This window comes from Simochromis diagramma, unplaced genomic scaffold (genome assembly GCF_900408965.1).
Source record: "Simochromis diagramma unplaced genomic scaffold, fSimDia1.1 OVJJ01000649.1, whole genome shotgun sequence".
Classification (NCBI taxonomy): Eukaryota; Metazoa; Chordata; class Actinopteri; order Cichliformes; family Cichlidae; genus Simochromis; species Simochromis diagramma.
In genome coordinates, this window is record NW_024387444.1 from 1,082,826 (window position 1) to 1,102,327 (window position 19,502).

Below are 19,502 nucleotides of genomic sequence, written 5' to 3' on the forward strand. Positions count from 1 at the left end.
CCCCAAGAGACTCGTTTTCTCTTCCTGGCCCACTGCACCATTGTGTGCCCGACACCTTTGTTCCGAGGTCGTTGGACTCTTCGCAGTTTGTTTTTGTCAGGCATGACGCTCATAGGCCTCCGCTGCGTCCACTGTATGACGGCCCCTTTCGGGTTATTCAACCGGGCCGGAAGCATTTCCTTTTGGATTTTGGGGGTCGGCAGGAGGCTGTTTCTATTGGCAGACTTAAACCAGCGCATGTGCTTCTGGATGACCAGGTGGTGCCGGCTCAGGCCCCCCGCCGTGGCCGCCCACCTTCCACTGGACTGGACAACCCTGCTTCTTCCTCTGGGAGCGCCCCCCACCTGGCGGGGCCCGAGCTATCTTTTGTTTTTCCTGACCGCCCATGCCAGCCTGGCCCTCAGGCTCGTTTCCCCTCCGCCAGCTCTCCACCTCCCCGGTTCAGCCGTTTAATTAAAACAAGGGTTCTGGACTAGGGGATGACCCTACTGGGTGTTCGGGGGGGGCATGTGTGGTGGACCACTGGAGGGCTCCACTCACACCCAGTTCTCAGGAAGTGTTGTTGCTGTGTTTTGGCGGGAAAGTGTTCAGTTCTGTGGTGATGAGTAATAAACGAGCAGTGTTTATCGAGAGCTCTCGTGTCGTCTGTGTTTACCTCCACAATATATAATTTCTCCACAAGCGCTAACTTGCAATACCCACAATGACCACTTGGAAAACTTTTCTAGCACATGTGAGTGAGATTAACCTGCTCTACATCTACAGTAAAGGAATAAAAACGGAAATATCTAACAAAAACTCTTGTTCTGTTAGTCCGGTTAGCTGATCAGATGCTTCTGACTGTTTTCCGCTTTAAATTGAAACTCAGAGAGCATTCTCCAAACTGTGGAACAGCATTCCCCTCCCAGTCAAATCTGCTCCATCCAGCCTGGACTGGACTTAAAACTCATTTTTACTCACTGGCATTTGAATCGGACTTGCTCATTGTGTCTTCACTCACTTTTTCAGCTTCATGTGTTTAGAACCTACTAAAATGTAAATGGTAAATGGCCTGTATTTGTATAGCGTGGATGACTGGTTGTGTAAAGCGCTTTGGGGTCCCTAAGGTCCCTAAGGACCCCAAAGCGCTTTACACAACCAGTCATCCACCCATTCACACACACATTCACACACTGGTGATGGCAAGCTACATTGTAACCACAGCCACCCTGGGGCGCACTGATAGAGGCAAGTATGTATTTTAGTCATTTCTTATCCAAAGGAAAGGATTTACACGTGCTTAAATTGCTTTATTTTAGCATTATGCAATTCTGTTGTTCCAACTTAATGTACTTGAGTTGAACCAACTTAATTCATTAATTGTGAATCAACTTATATACTGCAGTTGAGTCCAATTTAATTAAATTGAGTTGATCCAACCTTTCCAAATTAGAGTAGTCCTGCAAAAGTACTTAATGCTAAGAGAAAGCCATTTATAAATGTCAAAATACCTTTCTGTGATTATTTTAAAGTTCATTTAAAGAGTTATTTCTTGGAGTGTCTAGAGTCTAGAGTCTGATTAACATAAAACCTGTGTAGACATTGCTTTTTTAAATAACAAAATGTACATAGCTGTCACTCCAGCCACTTGTCCTTATCAGGCTCACAGGGGGGCGAAGGGGACTGGAGTCTATCCCAGGTGTTATAGGGCAAGGTTTAAGCTGGACAAGTCTAACACAGCTTGGACAATTTAGAAAAATCAATTAACCTAACCCCACTAAGCACATGTTTGTTATGTGGGAGGAAGGCAGAGTAACCCACAGGGAGGAGCATGCAATCTCCACACAGTTGGTGGATTTGAACTCAGGACCTTGCTGTGAGGCAGCAATGGTAACCACCGTAATGTCATTCAGAAACAATATGACTGCAAGGCTTGATGCAGAATTTTCTTTACATTTTTGTCTTTCACAGGTTAAACCGCAACAAAGAACAATAGCATACATGTGGTGTGTGTATGGTTTTCTGCCACATCCAACCCCAGTGATTTTCCTGATACAACTACTACGAGTTGACAAGTATTAAAACTACATTAAGAGTATGAATATAGTTTATAGTAAGTGAGCACATGTGGCACAGGTAATACTTTATGAGAAAACTTGACACAACATATATTTTTTCTAATACAAAAAAACTGCATTATGCATACAAAACTAGTGAGAATAAAATAAATAATAAAGCAACAACTTGCAAGACTAGGCTGCATGTAATGCCATGTTATATAAAATCTTAAAATACAATTAACAAATTCTTCATCTGGTAATTGAAAAATTTTAAGATGCATTTTTCTTGGATGTTCAAAATTAAAGAGGAAAAGGAAATAATCTACAGTACCACCGCTGAAGTGTGGCTTTATTGAGTTTAAGAAAAACAGATGTGTGTACACCCAAAGCTTTAGTACCATGTGACCTCAGTTGTGGCTTGGGTTACAGAAGCACCATAAGGTTGTTAAAGATTGATGAATACATTGTTTGACTGGCCACTGCCTGGCAAGACAGCACGATGTAGGCTAATATCTGGTGTCTCAGTCCTCCGAGAGCCAATATTTATAGTAAGCAATTCTCCTTTCCATTAACGAGAGCAGCGTTGGAGTGCTGAGGGTGCTGAGGAAACGGGGTCGGGAAGTGTATGAGGTCATCACATACTGCCTGGGTTTAAGAGTTGAAAATAAAAGCTTCTCATGTCAGAACTATGGAAGCTAATTTCCACCAGTAACAAAACAATAATAATAATAATTTTTCCATTAAAAACTATAATTGTTTTTTTTTTTTTACTGTGCATGTTACACAGTAGAAAAGTGCACCAATTTAAACTGATACAAAACTGGAATACGTTCAGGTATTGAACAAACTTTAAATTTTGTTGTGAGCAAAGTACAATCCATATGTTGCGACTGTTTCACTTAATTTTTATGCACGCCCTCCTGAATACAGATTATGTGTGCTTGAGTCCGACTCCTCCAAAGACACCCAGGCACAGTACAATATAAGTATGACATCAAAGGAAAAGAATAGTAAAATTAGGACTTTATTTCAGTTTTTCAATTTAAATGAAGCGTAAAAGGTCGTAAATATTCATACACTCTTTAAAGTTCGTGATTAATTTGATCTTTTTTCACTTACTGGCAGAAATGAGTTTCCATAGAAGAACTTTTAATCTCAAATCTTGAGATTAAACTTTATTCATCTTCTTTGAATAAATAAAGTGTTTTTTCAGTGTGCCCTCTCTGAAGGTTGCAGGTTGAGTTGGTCACCCTGTTTTCCACTAGTATCAGATTGATCATCTTTCCATTAGCCTCGTCCATGGAGTCCAATGTTCCAAAGCATCAACGGCTGATTAAAAGCCAGGACAACTCCCCAACCTCTATATCTCTGTCCCTCTTACCACCGCTCAGCAGAAAAATTTAGCTGAGTCACCTTTGCTGTCACAAACGTAAATTCACCGTGCAGACCTTCAAGACAGCCAACCCCCTCTCTCGAAGTCTTCCCACTCTCCAGAGGACTGAAAGTAAGAGACACAAACCTGTTTAGATTGTTCGTTTTATGCTAAGCTTGGAATAATTTCTCCCTCCCAGACGGGCACAGTCTAGTTGACCAATAGCTCCAATTAGCATATGTGTTGCCATGTAGAGTGTCTATCCTTGGAGGGTCTTTCAAGGTTAATCTTTGCTAAGGAGATAGAAGTTACAGAGCTGTGCTTTTTCTTTTTTTTTCCCTCTAATTTTCACACAGCTTCCTCTGCCATATTATCTGTTGCTGTACATCTGTTCCTGCTGTTTTTGTCTTCCTTTTAAATTTTGCTGTTACGCTTCAGCAAAAACTCAAGGAAAGTGTTTGTATAGTGGGAATCGCTGTCTACGTCTTCAGCATTTATTGCATTCTACCCATTGGCTTACACCTTGTATGATGTGCAGCACGGCTGTTCATCAGTATTTCCTCTTAGGGACTGTTCCTTTCCACTCTACACTAAACTCTAGCTACCTTTGTAGATGTCAAAACCTCCATGGATTAAAGATTTAGAAAAGACAGTCTTGATTGCCTGTGAAGCTGTAGTTTTAAAAATATTTCTTTTACAACAAAGTTTTATTTATTTTATTTGCAGAGGGGGTTTGTTGTTGTTGTTTTTGGAATACCCAGAGTGACCACTTGGAAAACTTTCTAGCATATGTGAGTGAGATTAACCTGCTCTACATCTACAGTAAAGGAAAAGAAAAGGTAATTTTCTCTAACGAAAACTCTTTGTCTGTTCATCCAGTTAGCTGATCAGATGCTTCTGACTGTTTTCCGCTTTAAATTGAAACTCAGAGAGCATTCTCCAAACTGTGGAACAGCATTCCTCTCCCAGTCAAATCTGCTCCATCCAGCCTGGACTGGACTTAAAACTCATTTTTACTCACTGGCATTTGAATCGGACTTGCTCATTGTGTCTTCACTCACTTTTTCAGCTTCATGTATTAAGCACCTACTAAAATGTATTTAAGTCATTTCGTATCTATTCCCTTTTGTGCTTTTTCCTTTTTGTTTGTTTGTTTATTTGTTTTTTTAAATCCATTTTGTCTTTTGAACAGGGTTTTGGTGCCGGTTGTTAACAATGTGTTAAAAATGTGCTTTATAAATACATTAAGTTGAGTTTGAGTCGAGTAATCTAGCCTTAACTGCGAGTGAAATATACGTAGAAACATTTCATTTGTTTGAAGTTCAACATTAGTTAACTTAGCTAGCTGAGCAGCCTTGTGTGTGTCGAGCTCTACTGGCCATGATGTGATCGAGTCAAGTGCGCACAGGCAGAAGTCACAGTTGGGACACCAGCAGTTGACTTGTTAGCTTAGGAGTTAATAGTTAACATTTTATAACCAGTCAACTTGGGCATTGTTAGTGAAGTCAACATGGTCTCTGGCATTTCTAGAATAACTTTAACTGTGTTTTTGCAAGGCTGTCAGATGATGCTGGCTGGAGGGGCCCTTGTGACTTTTGTGTGTGTGTGTGTGTGTGTGTGCGTGTGTGTGTGTGTGTGTGTGTGCGTGTGTGTGTGTGTGTGTGTGTGTGTGTGTGTGTGTGTGTGCAGAGTAATTGCAAGTTTGCAAGTTTTGCCTGTCTGGCCCTGATTATTTTTGTTGATTTATTCCTTGGGATGACTCACGTTTAGCTTTGGGTCTTTGGTCTTGATGTATTCTTCTTGCATGGATGGCCATTACCGTGTAGTTAGTGAGAACGCTTTACCTGGGGGACGTTCTGACAGAAAGTCTTCTCATGTTCACTGTCACAATAGTTCCAAGCCCAGATGACACGGTCAATACTCGACCAGTTGCTCGCAAGTTTATTACTAGACTTTCTGTTGTGTCTTAAGCGAGCAACTGGATGGAAATAGATAACAATAAGCACTAAAAGATTAATTGCTATCTCTTAAAAGGAAGCAAAAAAACGACAGTAACGTGCTGTGTATCCTTACAGGTGCAAGTTTATCTCTACATGGGTCTGAGCTCCAGCACCAGAGCCTCCGCCGACACAGAGTCCAGCTGCAGCCCTCGGCCTCTGGCTACCGGGCAGCAGACAGACCTCTCGCCTTCCCCTCCTGTGGGGAAGAAGACATCATGGAGGAATCTTTGGCCACAGCCCCAGATTCCAGCACTCAAGATGATGTGCCTCCACTGGGTGAGCACCACCAGCAGCAACTACATTTATGTCGACTTCACTCAGCTTATTTTCTCCCAGCAAGTTTAGCTGACAGTATTGCGGTCTTTCGAATGAATACCTTTACATCAGCTAATAAAAGGCCATCACTGCTCAGAGAAACTTTTTCAGACTTGCGTGCAGGTTGTTGGCATTTTCAATTACTGTATTTAGAGTCTTTCCCCTATACCTGATATAAAAATAGTAAAATACGATAGTCCTCTCTGCTGAAGCCAACATACTTGCTTTTTGTGACAACACAGATTAATTAAAGGAGTTAGATACAGTACAGAGCATCATGAAAGAATCAAAAGCCATTTGAATTGGAATTTAATTTAAAGTCCCTTTCCTCTCATACAAGCTCTTGAATAATCAGCTCCTGTTGTGTCTGAAGATGCCACTTGTGGTTTCTATAGTTTTTAAAAGTAGAATTTGAAGCAGAGCTGATTCTATCCCAGAGAAAAACTTCTAACACTACGATCGTGTTGATGTTTATGAGCTTTTTAGCTCATTGTTTTGGATTTTTATAGCTAAAAAATAATAAGGGATGAAAAGGTTTTCTTTAGCTGTCTTATGATTGCTCAGTTATTGAATAAGAACAGATGAAGAGTCAGCATTTTTACTGGATTAAAAGTTAGTCAGCTTGGATTCTATTCTCTTTTCCATTTACTCTCCAGTTGTGAAGGATGTTAACGTGCTTCTTGAACGAGAAAGGTCAGGTGGCATCAGCAGCCCGTCCAGAGACGACGACTCCACTCTGCAGAACCAGGGCACCCACAGCAGCATCCTTGATGACAACACAAAGTCCAGTGCAGGTCTCCCAGAGGTCAGCGATGAAAATAAACAAATCACCGACAGCCAAATGTTTGCTTATTCATCCATCCATCGTCAATAATAGACAATAACTGAGTCAAAACAGCAGAGATAATGGTTCCTCTAAATGGCCAGTTGCTATTCTTTGCTGACTCTCTTTATCTGCGTGTCCTCAGGGGAGGAGTAAGTCCAGTGGCCTTTGCTTCAGTGATGGCAAGAGCCGCATCGATTACATCCTGGTCTACAGGAAATCCAGTTCACAGTCAGAGAAAAGGGAAGTATTTGAACGGAACATCCGTGCAGAGGGCCTGCACATGGAAAAGGAGGTAAAATAGCTGGCTTGCACAGTGTTTGTTAACCATTCGCTAATCCTTTCTACTATTTTGCGCTTTGCAGGTAAAACAGTTTCTAAGAGCTTTTCCTTTTCTTTTTTTGACAGCAATAATAAAAGCAATGTGACCTAAATTATTCTGAAGCATCTCCTTGTGGTTTGCAAAATCCAAACAATAGACCCAGTCAATGAATGAGGCAAACTTTGGATTCTAAATCATTTATGATATACCGTATTTTTAATTTTGTTTTGGAGGTCAGCAATGTAGCACTCAATTCGTTCTTCGGCCATATATTTATTGCTCAAGAGCAATTCTTATAATCACAGGACATTAGCAAAGCAAACGTAGTCCAGTTCTTTAAAAAGCGATGACTCCAAAGTAAACGAGAAGCTCGATAGTTTCCGGTGCTGACAGAGAACCGGCTTCTTCAGCCAACCTGCAATTGCATTTATTGTGAGTCTCGCTCAACAGCGATACCATTTTATGTGAGGAAGTTATTTAATGCACAGCCCTATTATGCATGTAATCTAAATGGCCGAAGTGCTGAATTTTAAAATGCTCAAAGCCTTTGTGCCAGGTCTGACAGCTGGGGGCTGTCGAGACGTTCAGCACTCGTAGAGCAAAATCAAATGTGCCGATCGCAATTTTCTCTGCTGCTGCTTCTCACTGAGCAAAAGTGTCACTTGATAGAATGGAGAAGGTGGATGTTGTGATGCTGTGTGTTAACCTCAGCTCTGTTTGCTGATGCTGTACCGCCAAGGTCGTCATTATCTAGAGTGCGCAGCGGAAGGCGACGGTTGTTGTCTCCTTCAACCTTCAGCCCACTTGTGTGTATTTCTTGCATGGAATCATTTAGTTATTTTTAGGTCTCTGCAGTTAGCTTCTGATTCATGTACCCTTAGACAGACTCCTACACAGTCAGGAAGTACAAACAGGTGAGGAAAAGAGCAGATGCTCAACAACCTGCAGTGAGATATTTTGTAGCTCTTCCCTTTAAAAAATAAATTCTGCTTTATATATATATACATATTATAAAACGGTATAGTATATTTATGTGTATTTGACTTCATTACAGGCCTCGTTAACAAACAGTGATGTGATCTTCCTGAAGCTTCATGCACCGTGGGATGTTCTCTGTCGCTATGCAGAGCTCATGAACATTCGCATGCCTTTCAGGTTAGACAAAACTTCTAATGATGCTAATGTGAAAATAATTAAAGCTGCCCTGTCGAATTTTCTTGTACACAAACAGAAGTTATTTGCATGTAGTGTAATGTAACCCCAACAGATCACTGAGCCTGATTCTTCCAGGGGTTTCTTCCTGTAAAAATTGAGTTTTTCCTTCCCAGTTTCACCAAGTGCTCCCTCATTTAGGGTCTTTACTCTACAATATAAAGCACCCTGAGGTGACTGTGCACTCTATAAATATAATATTTAATAATTACTATTCAAACATACATGAAAATACAGTATAAAAAGCAAAAAAGCTCTTCGTTTTATGTTGGCTGCCCTGTTCCATTTCTGTCTAGATGATGCCCCACTGTTTTAACACGGTAATATAAAATCACCAATAAAAACAACACTTAACACTTAATGAGATCCATTAGCTGAAAGTTGTAGCTTATTTCTATAAAAATATCTTAAAACCCAGTGCACACAGTAATTTTAAGCTCTGTGGAATTTATTGCACTGTTGAATAGATGGAAGCCCAAATTGGTTGTAAGGTTGTATTTATTTATTTAATGAATTAATTATCAAGTGACAGCATCCTGAATGAATTTCTTCTTCTCTTCTCATCAACATTCCGTTTTCCAGGAGGAAAATCTTCTACATGCACCGACGGCACAAGTTTATGAGCAGGTGAGTGTCCATGGCAACGTGTAAGTGGACTAAGCAAACCCCCACTGCTGCAGCTTCAACAGAAGCTTCTCTTGCAGGATGGAGAAGCGCATCAACAAATTCCGCGGCTGGCTTCCCCGCAAGCCCATGAAGTTCGACAATGACAGGCTGCCCGACCTGGAGGAGAACGAGAGCTTTACCGCCCCCTTCAGTCGATCGAGGATCCATCAGTGAGTTGTTGAGGAATGCTCTACCCCGAGAGACTTTTTGAACTTAATCTTACACCGCCAGCTGGTGCATTTCCATTCCCTCTTTTGTACTTTAGCCTCTTATATGCAAATTGGTGCACAGTGTAAAACACACTTTTGCACCTACATATGTGCACGCATATACAAAAAACCTATCAGTCAGGGCAGACAGACTTGTTCTAACCAGTTTGTTTCACTCCAGTTTCATCATCCACAACAAAGATACATTTTTCAACAACGCCACCAGAAGTCGCATCGTTCACCACATCCTGCAGCGGGTCAAATATGAGGAGGGGAAAACTAAGATGGGTAAGATTCTGTAGAATTAATGAAAATTACCAAAAAATAAATTAAAAAAAATACATATCAATGCACAAAATGCACCAGAATATTATTGTATATAAGCACCGTATATTTGACTAAGAAATCCATTTTGTTTCCATTCTTTGTTACACTTTAAGCTTATGTGTAAGTTTTCAGACTTTAAATATGGTTTTATCACATTTTAATATTACTATTTCCTGTTTATCAATGCCTTTTTATAAAAAAAAACCCAAACAACAAAAAGTCCTATCTGATGCATATTAATCCAAGGCCCATAAAAAATGGCAGCTCATGCTGTCTCTAAAACTCCGGATGAATTCTCGAAATCCTTTTATGACAGACTTACAGGCATTTCTCCTGATTTTTTCCCAGTGGTTAGTTGTGGCATTACATCAACAACAATGAAAAAATCCTCTTTAGCTCAAACGGTGTTTCTGCAGGGACCAGAATTTCAGCCGATATCTCTAAAACACCCCCAGCTGCAAATTTTGACTCAATTTTTATGAGGTTTTTCATGAATGTGTTTGCATGAAACCCCGTCTTCTCATGCAAGGCTTGATCTGATTATGCATTCACACGGTAAATTCTAAATGTGAACACTGAAACGGTATGGCTCCACCTGACTTCACTCCTTTAATGATTCTCTTTCTTTCTTTTATTTATTTGTTAATTTTTTTGCAGGGCTTAATCGTCTTTTGAGCAATAATTCATACGAGGCAGCTTTCCCCCTTCATGAGGTAATTTGGCTGCTAGAAACCTTTCACTCATTCATTTCCACCACCTGTTTTGAAGTAATCATCGTTTGCTCTCACTTGCGCTACATGAGGCCAGTGGTGATTCTTTGCTGTGATATTATACCACACACAGAGATCATGTTTATGTGTACATAAACATATATATGCATGCTTTAACAGGGGAGCTACCACAGCAAAAACTCCATCAGAACGCACGGAGCAGACAACCATCGGCACCTCTTGTATGAGTGCTGGGCTTGGTGGGGGGTTTGGTACAAGTACCAGCCGCTGGATCTAGTCAGGTAACTACATCCACACAATTAGATCTGAAACTATATTGAAATGAAAACATCATCATCATCAGGTAGGTGAAATATCTTTACATAGAATTTAGTTAAGACATCATGATGTGTTGTGTAGCTTTTACCACATACAGGTGTAGTTTTGAGGCCATTCTGAGGGAACAAACTTGTTTTTTCTCATTCCTCTTGCGCTCGGCTGTTGTTCCAGGAGGTATTTTGGAGAGAAGATCGGACTGTACTTCGCTTGGCTCGGCTGGTACACGGGGATGCTGTTTCCTGCAGCTCTAGTTGGCCTACTGGTATTTCTGTACGGGCTTTTCACTCTGGAGCACTGCCAGGTCAGGTAAAGACACCTCCTCTCTGTAGTGATAAACATGTGTGTCCTGCTATTCTTTATTCTGGGCGTCTACAGAATTATTTTCTTCAAACTGCTGCATCTTTCCACGAATCCTCGTGTGCAGAGCAGACTAAACGTTAAATTATTTTTACATACATTTGGATACATTTAGCTCTATAATGTGTTGAAAATGTTTCTATTTCAGTCAAAGACTGTTGCATATAATTTAATGTTTGCTTGATGCATGAAGATTAAAACTAACAAGTTTTAAAAAGAGACTTTTTCATTTCATTCAATTTTATGTGATGGATTATGCAGAAAAAATAGAATTGGGCTGAAAGGTCAGGTTGTGTAGCAAGTAAATAAGTAATAAGTAACTAATTACTTTTGAAAATAAGTCATCAGTAAAGTAACAGGATTTCTTTCTTGGAGAAGTAATCAGTAATTAACAACTAATTGCTTTTTTCAAGTAGCTTGACCAACACTGCTCCTAAGTTATTTGCTGTCTCTCTCAGTCAGTACTAAAATGAATTTGGAGCCTCTTCGTTTAAACTATATATACGTTTATGTTTACAAAAACTTCAATCATATCCTGGCTGTTTGATTTAAAATCCACTGCAGTGATAATACGGAGGCAAAACTACAAAAAATGTGTGTTTGTCCAACAGATTATGGAGCTAACTGTAATTTGCAATTTGAGATGAGGCAACAGAGTGTGATTATACTGGATGCTGCTTAACTGAAACAGAAAATCAAACATGCGCAGGCTTCTCTGGCTGAAAAATCCCACACAGAAGCAAATGTTCTCTGTAATGACTTTTCTTAAGAACATAACTTCATTTACCTGAACAGAGATCACACACACTTACGTTTTGCACTTGTATTTTTTAAGAGAACTCAGACTTGCGTTAGTCTGGGTTTTTCTGTGACTTTGTCTCTTGCTGGATGTTATAATTCTTGTCCTACTTGAATGCTTTGGTCGTTTGTTTGTCGTCATCCAGCAAAGAAATCTGCCAGGCCAACGACATCATCATGTGCCCCATCTGTGACCAGTACTGCCCCTACCTGAGACTGTCAGACAGCTGCATCTACGCCAAGGTACATGAAAAGGGGGACGAAATGTTCCCAGCAGCTGATACTTGTGATAGTAGCCGATCTCAGTGTTAGTTAAATAAATATGTGTTAAGAAGCTGTCTATCACTAAATGAGTCCAGTAGGATTGAAATATTTGTATATTTGAAGTATCATCAAAAAGAGATTAATGAGGGTATGCTTTGGGGTAGCCCTATGTTTTGATTCACAAGCTACCAGTTTATGAATGAATGTGCAGTGTCCTCAGTTTCTCACCCTTCAATCATCTCATCCTACTTGGAAACACTGTGATGAAAATGACATTTTTATCATCCAAAAGTATTCTTAGGAACATACAAACTGCACATAAACCGGCACTAAAATCTTTGACATTTATGCATCTCATTGAATCAGGTGTGTAGATTTTTCCTAAATTTGCTTTTTGACATAAAAATGTGTGATCTTGTCTTCGTTTTAAGGTCACCCATCTATTCGACAACGGGGCGACTGTTTTCTTTGCTGTGTTCATGGCTGTGTGGGGTAAGTTGACATTGAACTTTGGAAAAATGCAGCAGGGAAACACATAACTACGATGTTCGTACAGTGCTGTGCTGCTGCACTGTCTGATAACCTCTTCTGATGTTTTCTAAAAGATAGAGATTACTGTGCAAAAGTCTTGAGCCATCCCCATAATATTTGTATTTTGCAGGGAACATGAAAATTAGGCTTCTTGAACTATATTCAGGTTGGCTGTCTTTTGTTCCATTCAGCCTCAGGATTAAATAAACGTGCACTTGTTTGTTCCCACTCCTGTTTGATATGTAAAGCAGATCAAAATAGGTGGATAGATTTCTGCTTTAATTTTTTTTTTTCCTAAATGACTCTCTGTATATTGTTTACATGATAAAAATTAACTTAAAAACAACAACAGAAACAAAAAAACCCCCAGTTAATTCCCCTAAAAATCATCACGTACAAGGAATGGGCTGAAAATGAATGAAGCAGCAGCCAATAGCTGAAGACACTAAAACATTTCAACACAGAGCTATTTCAGCTATTTTATATATTATCAAAGGTTTTCACATTACACAGTAACATCAGTTGTTTGTATTTCTTTTTCAATTAGTATTAATACTCTAAAAACAAAACATTTCCAAATTTTATATATTTAAAAGATTAAACAGACATTTACAGTTTCATTAACACTGTTTAAAAGCCTGGTTGAACTGTTAGACACGTGACTACTGAACAAGGTCCCAGTATATGTGCGGTGCACTTAAGGAACCTGTGGGCTGTTCATAACTTTCCTCCACTGCTGACACGGCAGGTGATGAAGAACCAGCAGCATCATAAAGGTGATCCCTGGACTCTTTATAAATGCCTTAGTGACAGAAAAATGGAGCACAAAAAATGCACAAAATAAAGAAAAATTACTCAAAAGTCACATTTCTAACAGCTTAAACTCAAAATAATACATATCAAAAAAATGTTGATGTTTAAAAATAACTACCATCTTTAACAGGTGTTCCTGCACATTGATCTTCATATATATAATCAGAAATGTTTTTGAACTGTGTTTAATTTGAGTACCTATGTAAAGGAAGAACAAAAAATAGAGTAGCAACAGATGCTCACCAAGGATTTTTTTAACAGCGGTCGGCTGTTTGAGAGCCTCTCGTATTCTGTTGTCATATCTAAAACATCTCAGCATGAAGAACAGAGCTAAACACAGCTGGAGGATGAAGATCAACACACACAGCATGATGACAATGTTGTTTACTGTTGAGGATAAAAAGGAGGGAAGAGGTACAAAAAGGCTTTAACAAATCAGACTGACAGAACAGGAATAAAACTTGGACCTTTGTTTCTTTATAATTATTATGAATTACCATTGATTACTTTCATAAATACAATGTACAGACAAATGAGGCGTAGCTTCATTCAACGTGAACTAATCATTGGATGAGATAAAAGATAATGCCTACATTTAGTGTTCAAAGAGGCACAAAGTCATTATTGATACTTTCATAGTTTTCTAGGGCGGGCCTAAGAGTACAAATGCACTGTTGAATAAAACAGTGCACACAAAATCTTATTTTTCTATTTGTTTTCTGAAGTTGTAGTAGTTGTACAGAATCAGGACTCTTTTGCATTGGAAATATTATAGTACCAGCTGATTGTTGTGCTGTGGACTCCAAGTGGATGACCTCTGGTTGAGAAAAGACCAGAGACTGGTTCTGGAGGAGCCCCATCAGGCAGATCTTATTGCTCCAGGAGATTTGCTGTGAAGGCAAAACGACAGGCATTTGGATTTTGATCAGCTGGGCTTGGAATTTTATTCCAGCTTGTCATTGAAAAGAAGTTAAATTAAAAGCTCCGGTGGACGAGTTACTTGTGTATAACTAAATAAAGGAAAGCTCAGTATCCGTTCATATAGAAGTTAAATTTGCCAGAAGAAAGCAAATACTCTACAGCTTGTAAAAGCTCAGACCAGCGTTACAGCAAGCTACCACGTCCTTTCAACTAATCGCTGGCTTTTTAACTTTTCAAAATGCAATTTAAAACTTGCTTGGGAAGGCACGATGTGATCAAAAATGATTCCTTTGATTTTCTTTAATACAGATTTTTCCAGTTTTTATAGATGTCATTTGCATACTTTGGTACCAACTGGCTCATGGCATTGTCTATTGTCTACTCTGCATGATGAAACAAAAAAAAAGTTAAGAAACAACCTGAGCACATGGAGTTCTTATGCAAAGACATCCTAGTAAACTACAACTTCAGTGAAAAAACTTATTGTCTATCGATCAACCATTTCCTGAATTTTATAGTGCTGATGATGTCGTGTCTGACGTCATTGGGCTAGTCTGTTTTTATGTAGGGATGTCTTTTTTGCTTTAATTAGGAATTCAGATGTTATTTACTAAGATCATTTACCCTCATAGAGAGCCACTGAGGCACGTAAAAGAGCTCATCATGGTTCAGTCAATGTTTGATAATCTGATAATGATTTGTTGTAGGTCTAGCAGTTAGTTACTAGTTAGTTAGGTTTGAAGCAAACACAATTTGAGCGTTGCTTCAGATGAGCACAGTTTGGTTTAGTGGTATGCAATACTGCAAAATTTGGTATTGATCCATTACCACGTAATTACAGGACCATTATCACAGATGTTTAGTGTTTTCAGAGGGAGAAACGTTTTGTCACTCATCCAAGTGACTGCTTCAGTCTCAGCTGACTGCAGGTTTCCCCAATCTTATAAACAGTACATTTGCATTTCAATGACTGAAACCAGCCCACTGAAGGAACAATGGGCTGTGAGGTCATTTCCTTGATCATAAATATGCAAATTGTCATGACCATTGATCAATAACCACTGATCAAAGACCATTGGACCATTGATCAATAACCACTGATCAAAGACCATTGGTCATTGATCAGTGGCCATGAGTACCATTCACAGAGAATTGGGAAATGGCTGCAGTCACAGCATTGTAAGATGGTGACAGATGTACCCTTAGGCCCCCTCCTTCTTGACTCCCCACATCAGACCAGTCCTATATCCCTGTCCAGGATTAAAAGAGAGTCCACTGGCCTGTAGGTGTGAGTAGATAGTAGAGTCCCGGCCTGACGAGGTAGCTCTTCTGTGTTGTGCCATCCGCTTAGTCAGAGGTTCTTTGGTTTCCCCGATGTATAAATCCTAGCAATAATCCTGGCACTTAACAGCGTACACTATGTTACTCTGTTTGTGTTGGGGGACCCGATCCTTGGGGTGGACCAATTTTTGGCGCAGCGCAATTTGGGGTTTAAAAGCTTCAGAGACGCTGTGTTTTCGAGAAAATTCGTCTCAACTGTTCCGATACTCCTGAGACATCAAACGTTTCTCCCACTGAAAACGCAACGTCCAGATAAACTGAATCAACTTTTTGGGATAACAGCGGCTTATTTGTTATAAGTTTTGAAGTATCTATCCTCAATATGCTTCTTCTGAATACACCTAGATGTCTTTGAATTTTAATTCCACTATTAGTGTGTTTTGTTGTGTTACTTAATAAAACCAAACACAGCTTTCACAGTTTTTACACAAATTTTACAACTGGGACTTTCACAGACCTACAATGTAACGACTTGACCTGAGAGTCAACACAAAAGTATCCTTGTATTCAGACATTTTCATTCATGATTGAGCAAATTAATGAACCTAGAGGAGAAAATCAAACTAAAGCATTGATCCTGTCTCGCTAGTATCGAGCCGATAACAATACCAACATTGGTATCAATACTATGGATATTTAAACTGAGCAGCCCACAGCTGGTGGGGCTGTGCTGTCTATAAATAAGCCTGTAAATCAAATGCTCCTCTCTGGGAAAACAAAATGCCTGATGACATATGTACAGTGGGGCAAAAAAGTATTTAGTCAGCCACCGATTGTGCAAGTTCCCCCACCTAAAATGATGACAGAGGTCAGTAATTTGCACCAGAGGTACACTTCAACTGTGAGAGACAGAATGTGAAAAAAAAAATCCATGAATCCACATGGTAGGATTTGTAAAGAATTTATTCGTAAATCAGGGTGGAAAATAAGTATTTGGTCAATAACAAAAATACAACTCAATACTTTGTAACATAACCTTTGTTGGCAATAACAGAGGTCAAACGTTTACTATAGGTCTTTACCAGGTTTGCACACACAGTAGCTGGTATTTTGGCCCATTCCTCCATGCAGATCTTCTCGAGAGCAGTGATGTTTTGGGGCTGTCGCCGAGCAACACGGACTTTCAACTCCCGCCACAGATTTTCTATGGGGTTGAGGTCTGGAGACTGGCTAGGCCACTCCAGGACTTTCAAATGCTTCTTACGGAGCCACTCCTTTGTTGCCCGGGCGGTGTGTTTTGGATCATTGTCATGTTGGAAGACCCAGCCTCGTTTCATCTTCAAAGTTCTCACTGATGGAAGGAGGTTTTGGCTCAAAATCTCACGATACATGGCCCCATTCATTCTGTCCTTAACACGGATCAGTCGTCCTGTCCCCTTGGCAGAAAAACAGCCCCATAGCATGATGTTTCCACCCCCATGCTTCACAGTAGGTATGGTGTTCTTGGGATGCAACTCAGTATTCTTCTTCCTCCAAACACGACGAGTTGAGTTTATACCAAAAAGTTCTACTTTGGTTTCATCTGACCACATGACATTCTCCCAATCCTCTGCTGTATCATCCATGTGCTCTCTGGCAAACTTCAGACGGGCCTGGACATGCACTGGCTTCAGCAGCGGAACACGTCTGGCACTGCGGGATTTGATTCCCTGCCGTTGTAGTGTGTTACTGATGGTGACCTTTGTTACTTTGGTCCCAGCTCTCTGCAGGTCATTCACCAGGTCCCCCCGTGTGGTTTTGGGATCTTTGCTCACCGTTCTCATGATCATTTTGACCCCACGGGATGAGATCTTGCATGGAGCCCCAGATCGAGGGAGATTATCAGTGGTCTTGTATGTCTTCCATTTTCTGATGATTGCTCCCACAGTTGATTTTTTCACACCAAGCTGCTTGCCTATTGTAGATTCACTCTTCCCAGTCTGGTGCAGGTCTACAATACTTTTCCTGGTGTCCTTCGAAAGCTCTTTGGTCTTGGCCATGGCGGAGTTTGGCGTCTGACTGTTTGAGGCTGTGGACAGGTGTCTTTTATACAGATGATGAGTTCAAACAGGTGCCATTCATACAGGTAACGAGTGGGGGACAGAAAAGCTTCTTACAGAAGACGTTACAGGTCTGTGAGAGCCAGAGATTTTCCTTGTTTGAGGTGACCAAATACTTATTTTCCACCCTAATTTACGAATAAATTCTTTACAAATCCTACCATGTGAATTCATGGATTTTTTTTTCCACATTCTGTCTCTCACAGTTGAAGTGTACCTCTGGTGCAAATTACTGACCTCTGTCATCATTTTAAGTGGGGGAACTTGCACAATCGGTGGCTGACTAAATACTTTTTTGCCCCACTGTATGTGGCATGTTTTTATCTGTTTAAGATTCTGACTATGATCCTAGGTGCACCTTCTAATGCTGCTGAAGGTGCACCTAGGATGCACCTATCACAGAAGTAATAATGTGATAGTCCAACACAGCGGTTAAAAATGAGGTTTAAAGTCTTACTTTAACATGTTAAAGTGTTGCTGAAGATTATATGGTACAGTACAGGCAGCGACAGTCTTGACAGCAAGGTGCTAAACATCACTGCTGATTATCTTTTGGCTGCTTTAATTTGTATATTTAATCTGTGCTGCGGGAAGAAAGGGGCAGCTTTGATTGTGTAGCTTCGCACAGGCAACAAATGTAAAAACTGCGGCACTTTAAATAATTCACTTTTCAGTAGAGTATATAATAACAGTCACCCAGTTAGCATGGATAGATGGATAGAGGGCATTCCCTGCTACTAAAGATGTTTACGTTTAATATAGTTCTGCAGACAACCTCTATAAAAAACTTACTAAAACTAAAACTGTTAGTAATATGGTGTTGTACAGGACACTGGGATCTTGATAGGGAGCTACAACATTTTTACTCTACAATGAAATCTGCAATCCTAGTCCCTTATCTTATCAACTAACAAAGTTAACCAGCTCTTACGTAATTAACAAATAAGCGCCCAACTGAACTCTAAATAGTACAAAGTTAAACTCCACAAAATAGTTTTTTTTATTTCTGTATAATAATTGATAATTCCTGAATACACATAGTTGCATTTATTAGACATTGAACTACACATATAAAAACACCTGCCAAGTTTAACAACCAGTGTAGAATACTAAAGCTGTTTTCACAGCTGCGCTGGCATCTCAGAGCACTGTTTGAAGTCTGCAAATACAGCAAAAACATTACCAGTTTTCTATTTTTATTAAAAAAAAAGTCAAAAAGAAAGCGCATTAATGTACTGACCTTACATCCACTGCTTCTCGCCGCTTGTCCGAATTAATTTTTGGGTTTCACTGCAGCACAGAATCCACTGAAATCCCCTCATTAAGGTTCCTCAGAAGTTCTCTCCCCTGCTGTTTGCTCATACAGCTGAGTGTTCGCTCTGAAAATACCTTTCTCTTATGCAGCTTCAGACGGCATGTGGACATGACAGAGAAAATAAATGAAAAGCTTGTGTTTGAAACACTGAGGATGAAGGCCTCTGATCTGAGCAGCGTCTGCAATAAGTAAGCTATCCGGAGGACTTTGTTCGGCAGGATCTAACTTCCATGGCTCAGCACTGTTTCTGAGTTGTCGTGCATTGTAAACACTGGATCAGAAAGCACTTTGACACGTGACATTTTCAACACAGTTGGATGACACGGGCATCATATCAACCTCTCACTATTTACCACTCTGCAGTTAGGATTAACTTAATAGTGCATATATAAAGATCCAGAAGACCAGTAGGCATTTCCCTACACAGTGCAAGATCAACTCGGAAGCAATAGTAAAGATTAACTCATTAACCAGTGTTGGCAGTTTGTGTCAGTAATTTAAACTTCATTGTGATCTGTGGTGTAGAAAATAATGGCCAAAACACTATTCTCTTACCCAGAGAGTGATGCATGTTATTTTTATTTAGCGATGTTTTAAAATTTAAACAAATAAAAGCTGAAATGTTTCATCTTTTGTGCCTATTTTATATAAAGAGTTGGTCAAATTACATATATACAGTGGTCCCTCGCTATAACGCAGTTCACCTTTTGTGGCCTTGCTGTTTTGCGGATTTTTTTGTGCAATATTCCATGTTTTTTTTGTTTGCTAGTTTAGTTTTTTTTGTTTTGT

General features: G+C 39.8%; 1 protein-coding gene and 1 long non-coding RNA gene across 4 annotated transcripts in view; one reads left to right on the top strand and one right to left on the bottom strand.

Annotated features, from left to right (window-relative positions):
• Window positions 1-19,502, top strand: part of LOC120722560 (anoctamin-4-like) — a 57,344-nt gene that overhangs the window by 21,204 nt on the left and 16,638 nt on the right. For 2 of the 3 annotated variants that reach the window (XM_040013575.1, XM_040013576.1), the window contains 12 exons: window positions 5,487-5,687; window positions 6,383-6,531; window positions 6,695-6,844; window positions 7,926-8,026; window positions 8,666-8,710; window positions 8,788-8,919; window positions 9,140-9,246; window positions 9,943-9,998; window positions 10,176-10,297; window positions 10,506-10,640; window positions 11,636-11,732; window positions 12,185-12,245. In XM_040013575.1, coding sequence (XP_039869509.1) covers window positions 5,487-5,687; window positions 6,383-6,531; window positions 6,695-6,844; window positions 7,926-8,026; window positions 8,666-8,710; window positions 8,788-8,919; window positions 9,140-9,246; window positions 9,943-9,998; window positions 10,176-10,297; window positions 10,506-10,640; window positions 11,636-11,732; window positions 12,185-12,245 — 1,356 coding nt within the window. Of the gene's footprint in view, window positions 1-1,171; window positions 4,251-5,486; window positions 5,688-6,382; window positions 6,532-6,694; window positions 6,845-7,925; window positions 8,027-8,665; window positions 8,711-8,787; window positions 8,920-9,139; window positions 9,247-9,942; window positions 9,999-10,175; window positions 10,298-10,505; window positions 10,641-11,635; window positions 11,733-12,184; window positions 12,246-19,502 lie in introns of those variants that run through there. The other variant, XM_040013577.1, reaches the window with a different exon arrangement.
• On the bottom strand, window positions 10,996-19,010 carry LOC120722562. Its single transcript, XR_005693518.1, has 4 exons — window positions 18,639-19,010; window positions 13,876-13,987; window positions 13,341-13,484; window positions 10,996-13,086 (listed from the first exon to the last, which is right to left on the bottom strand). It is a non-coding gene; the product is annotated as an uncharacterized LOC120722562 (long non-coding RNA).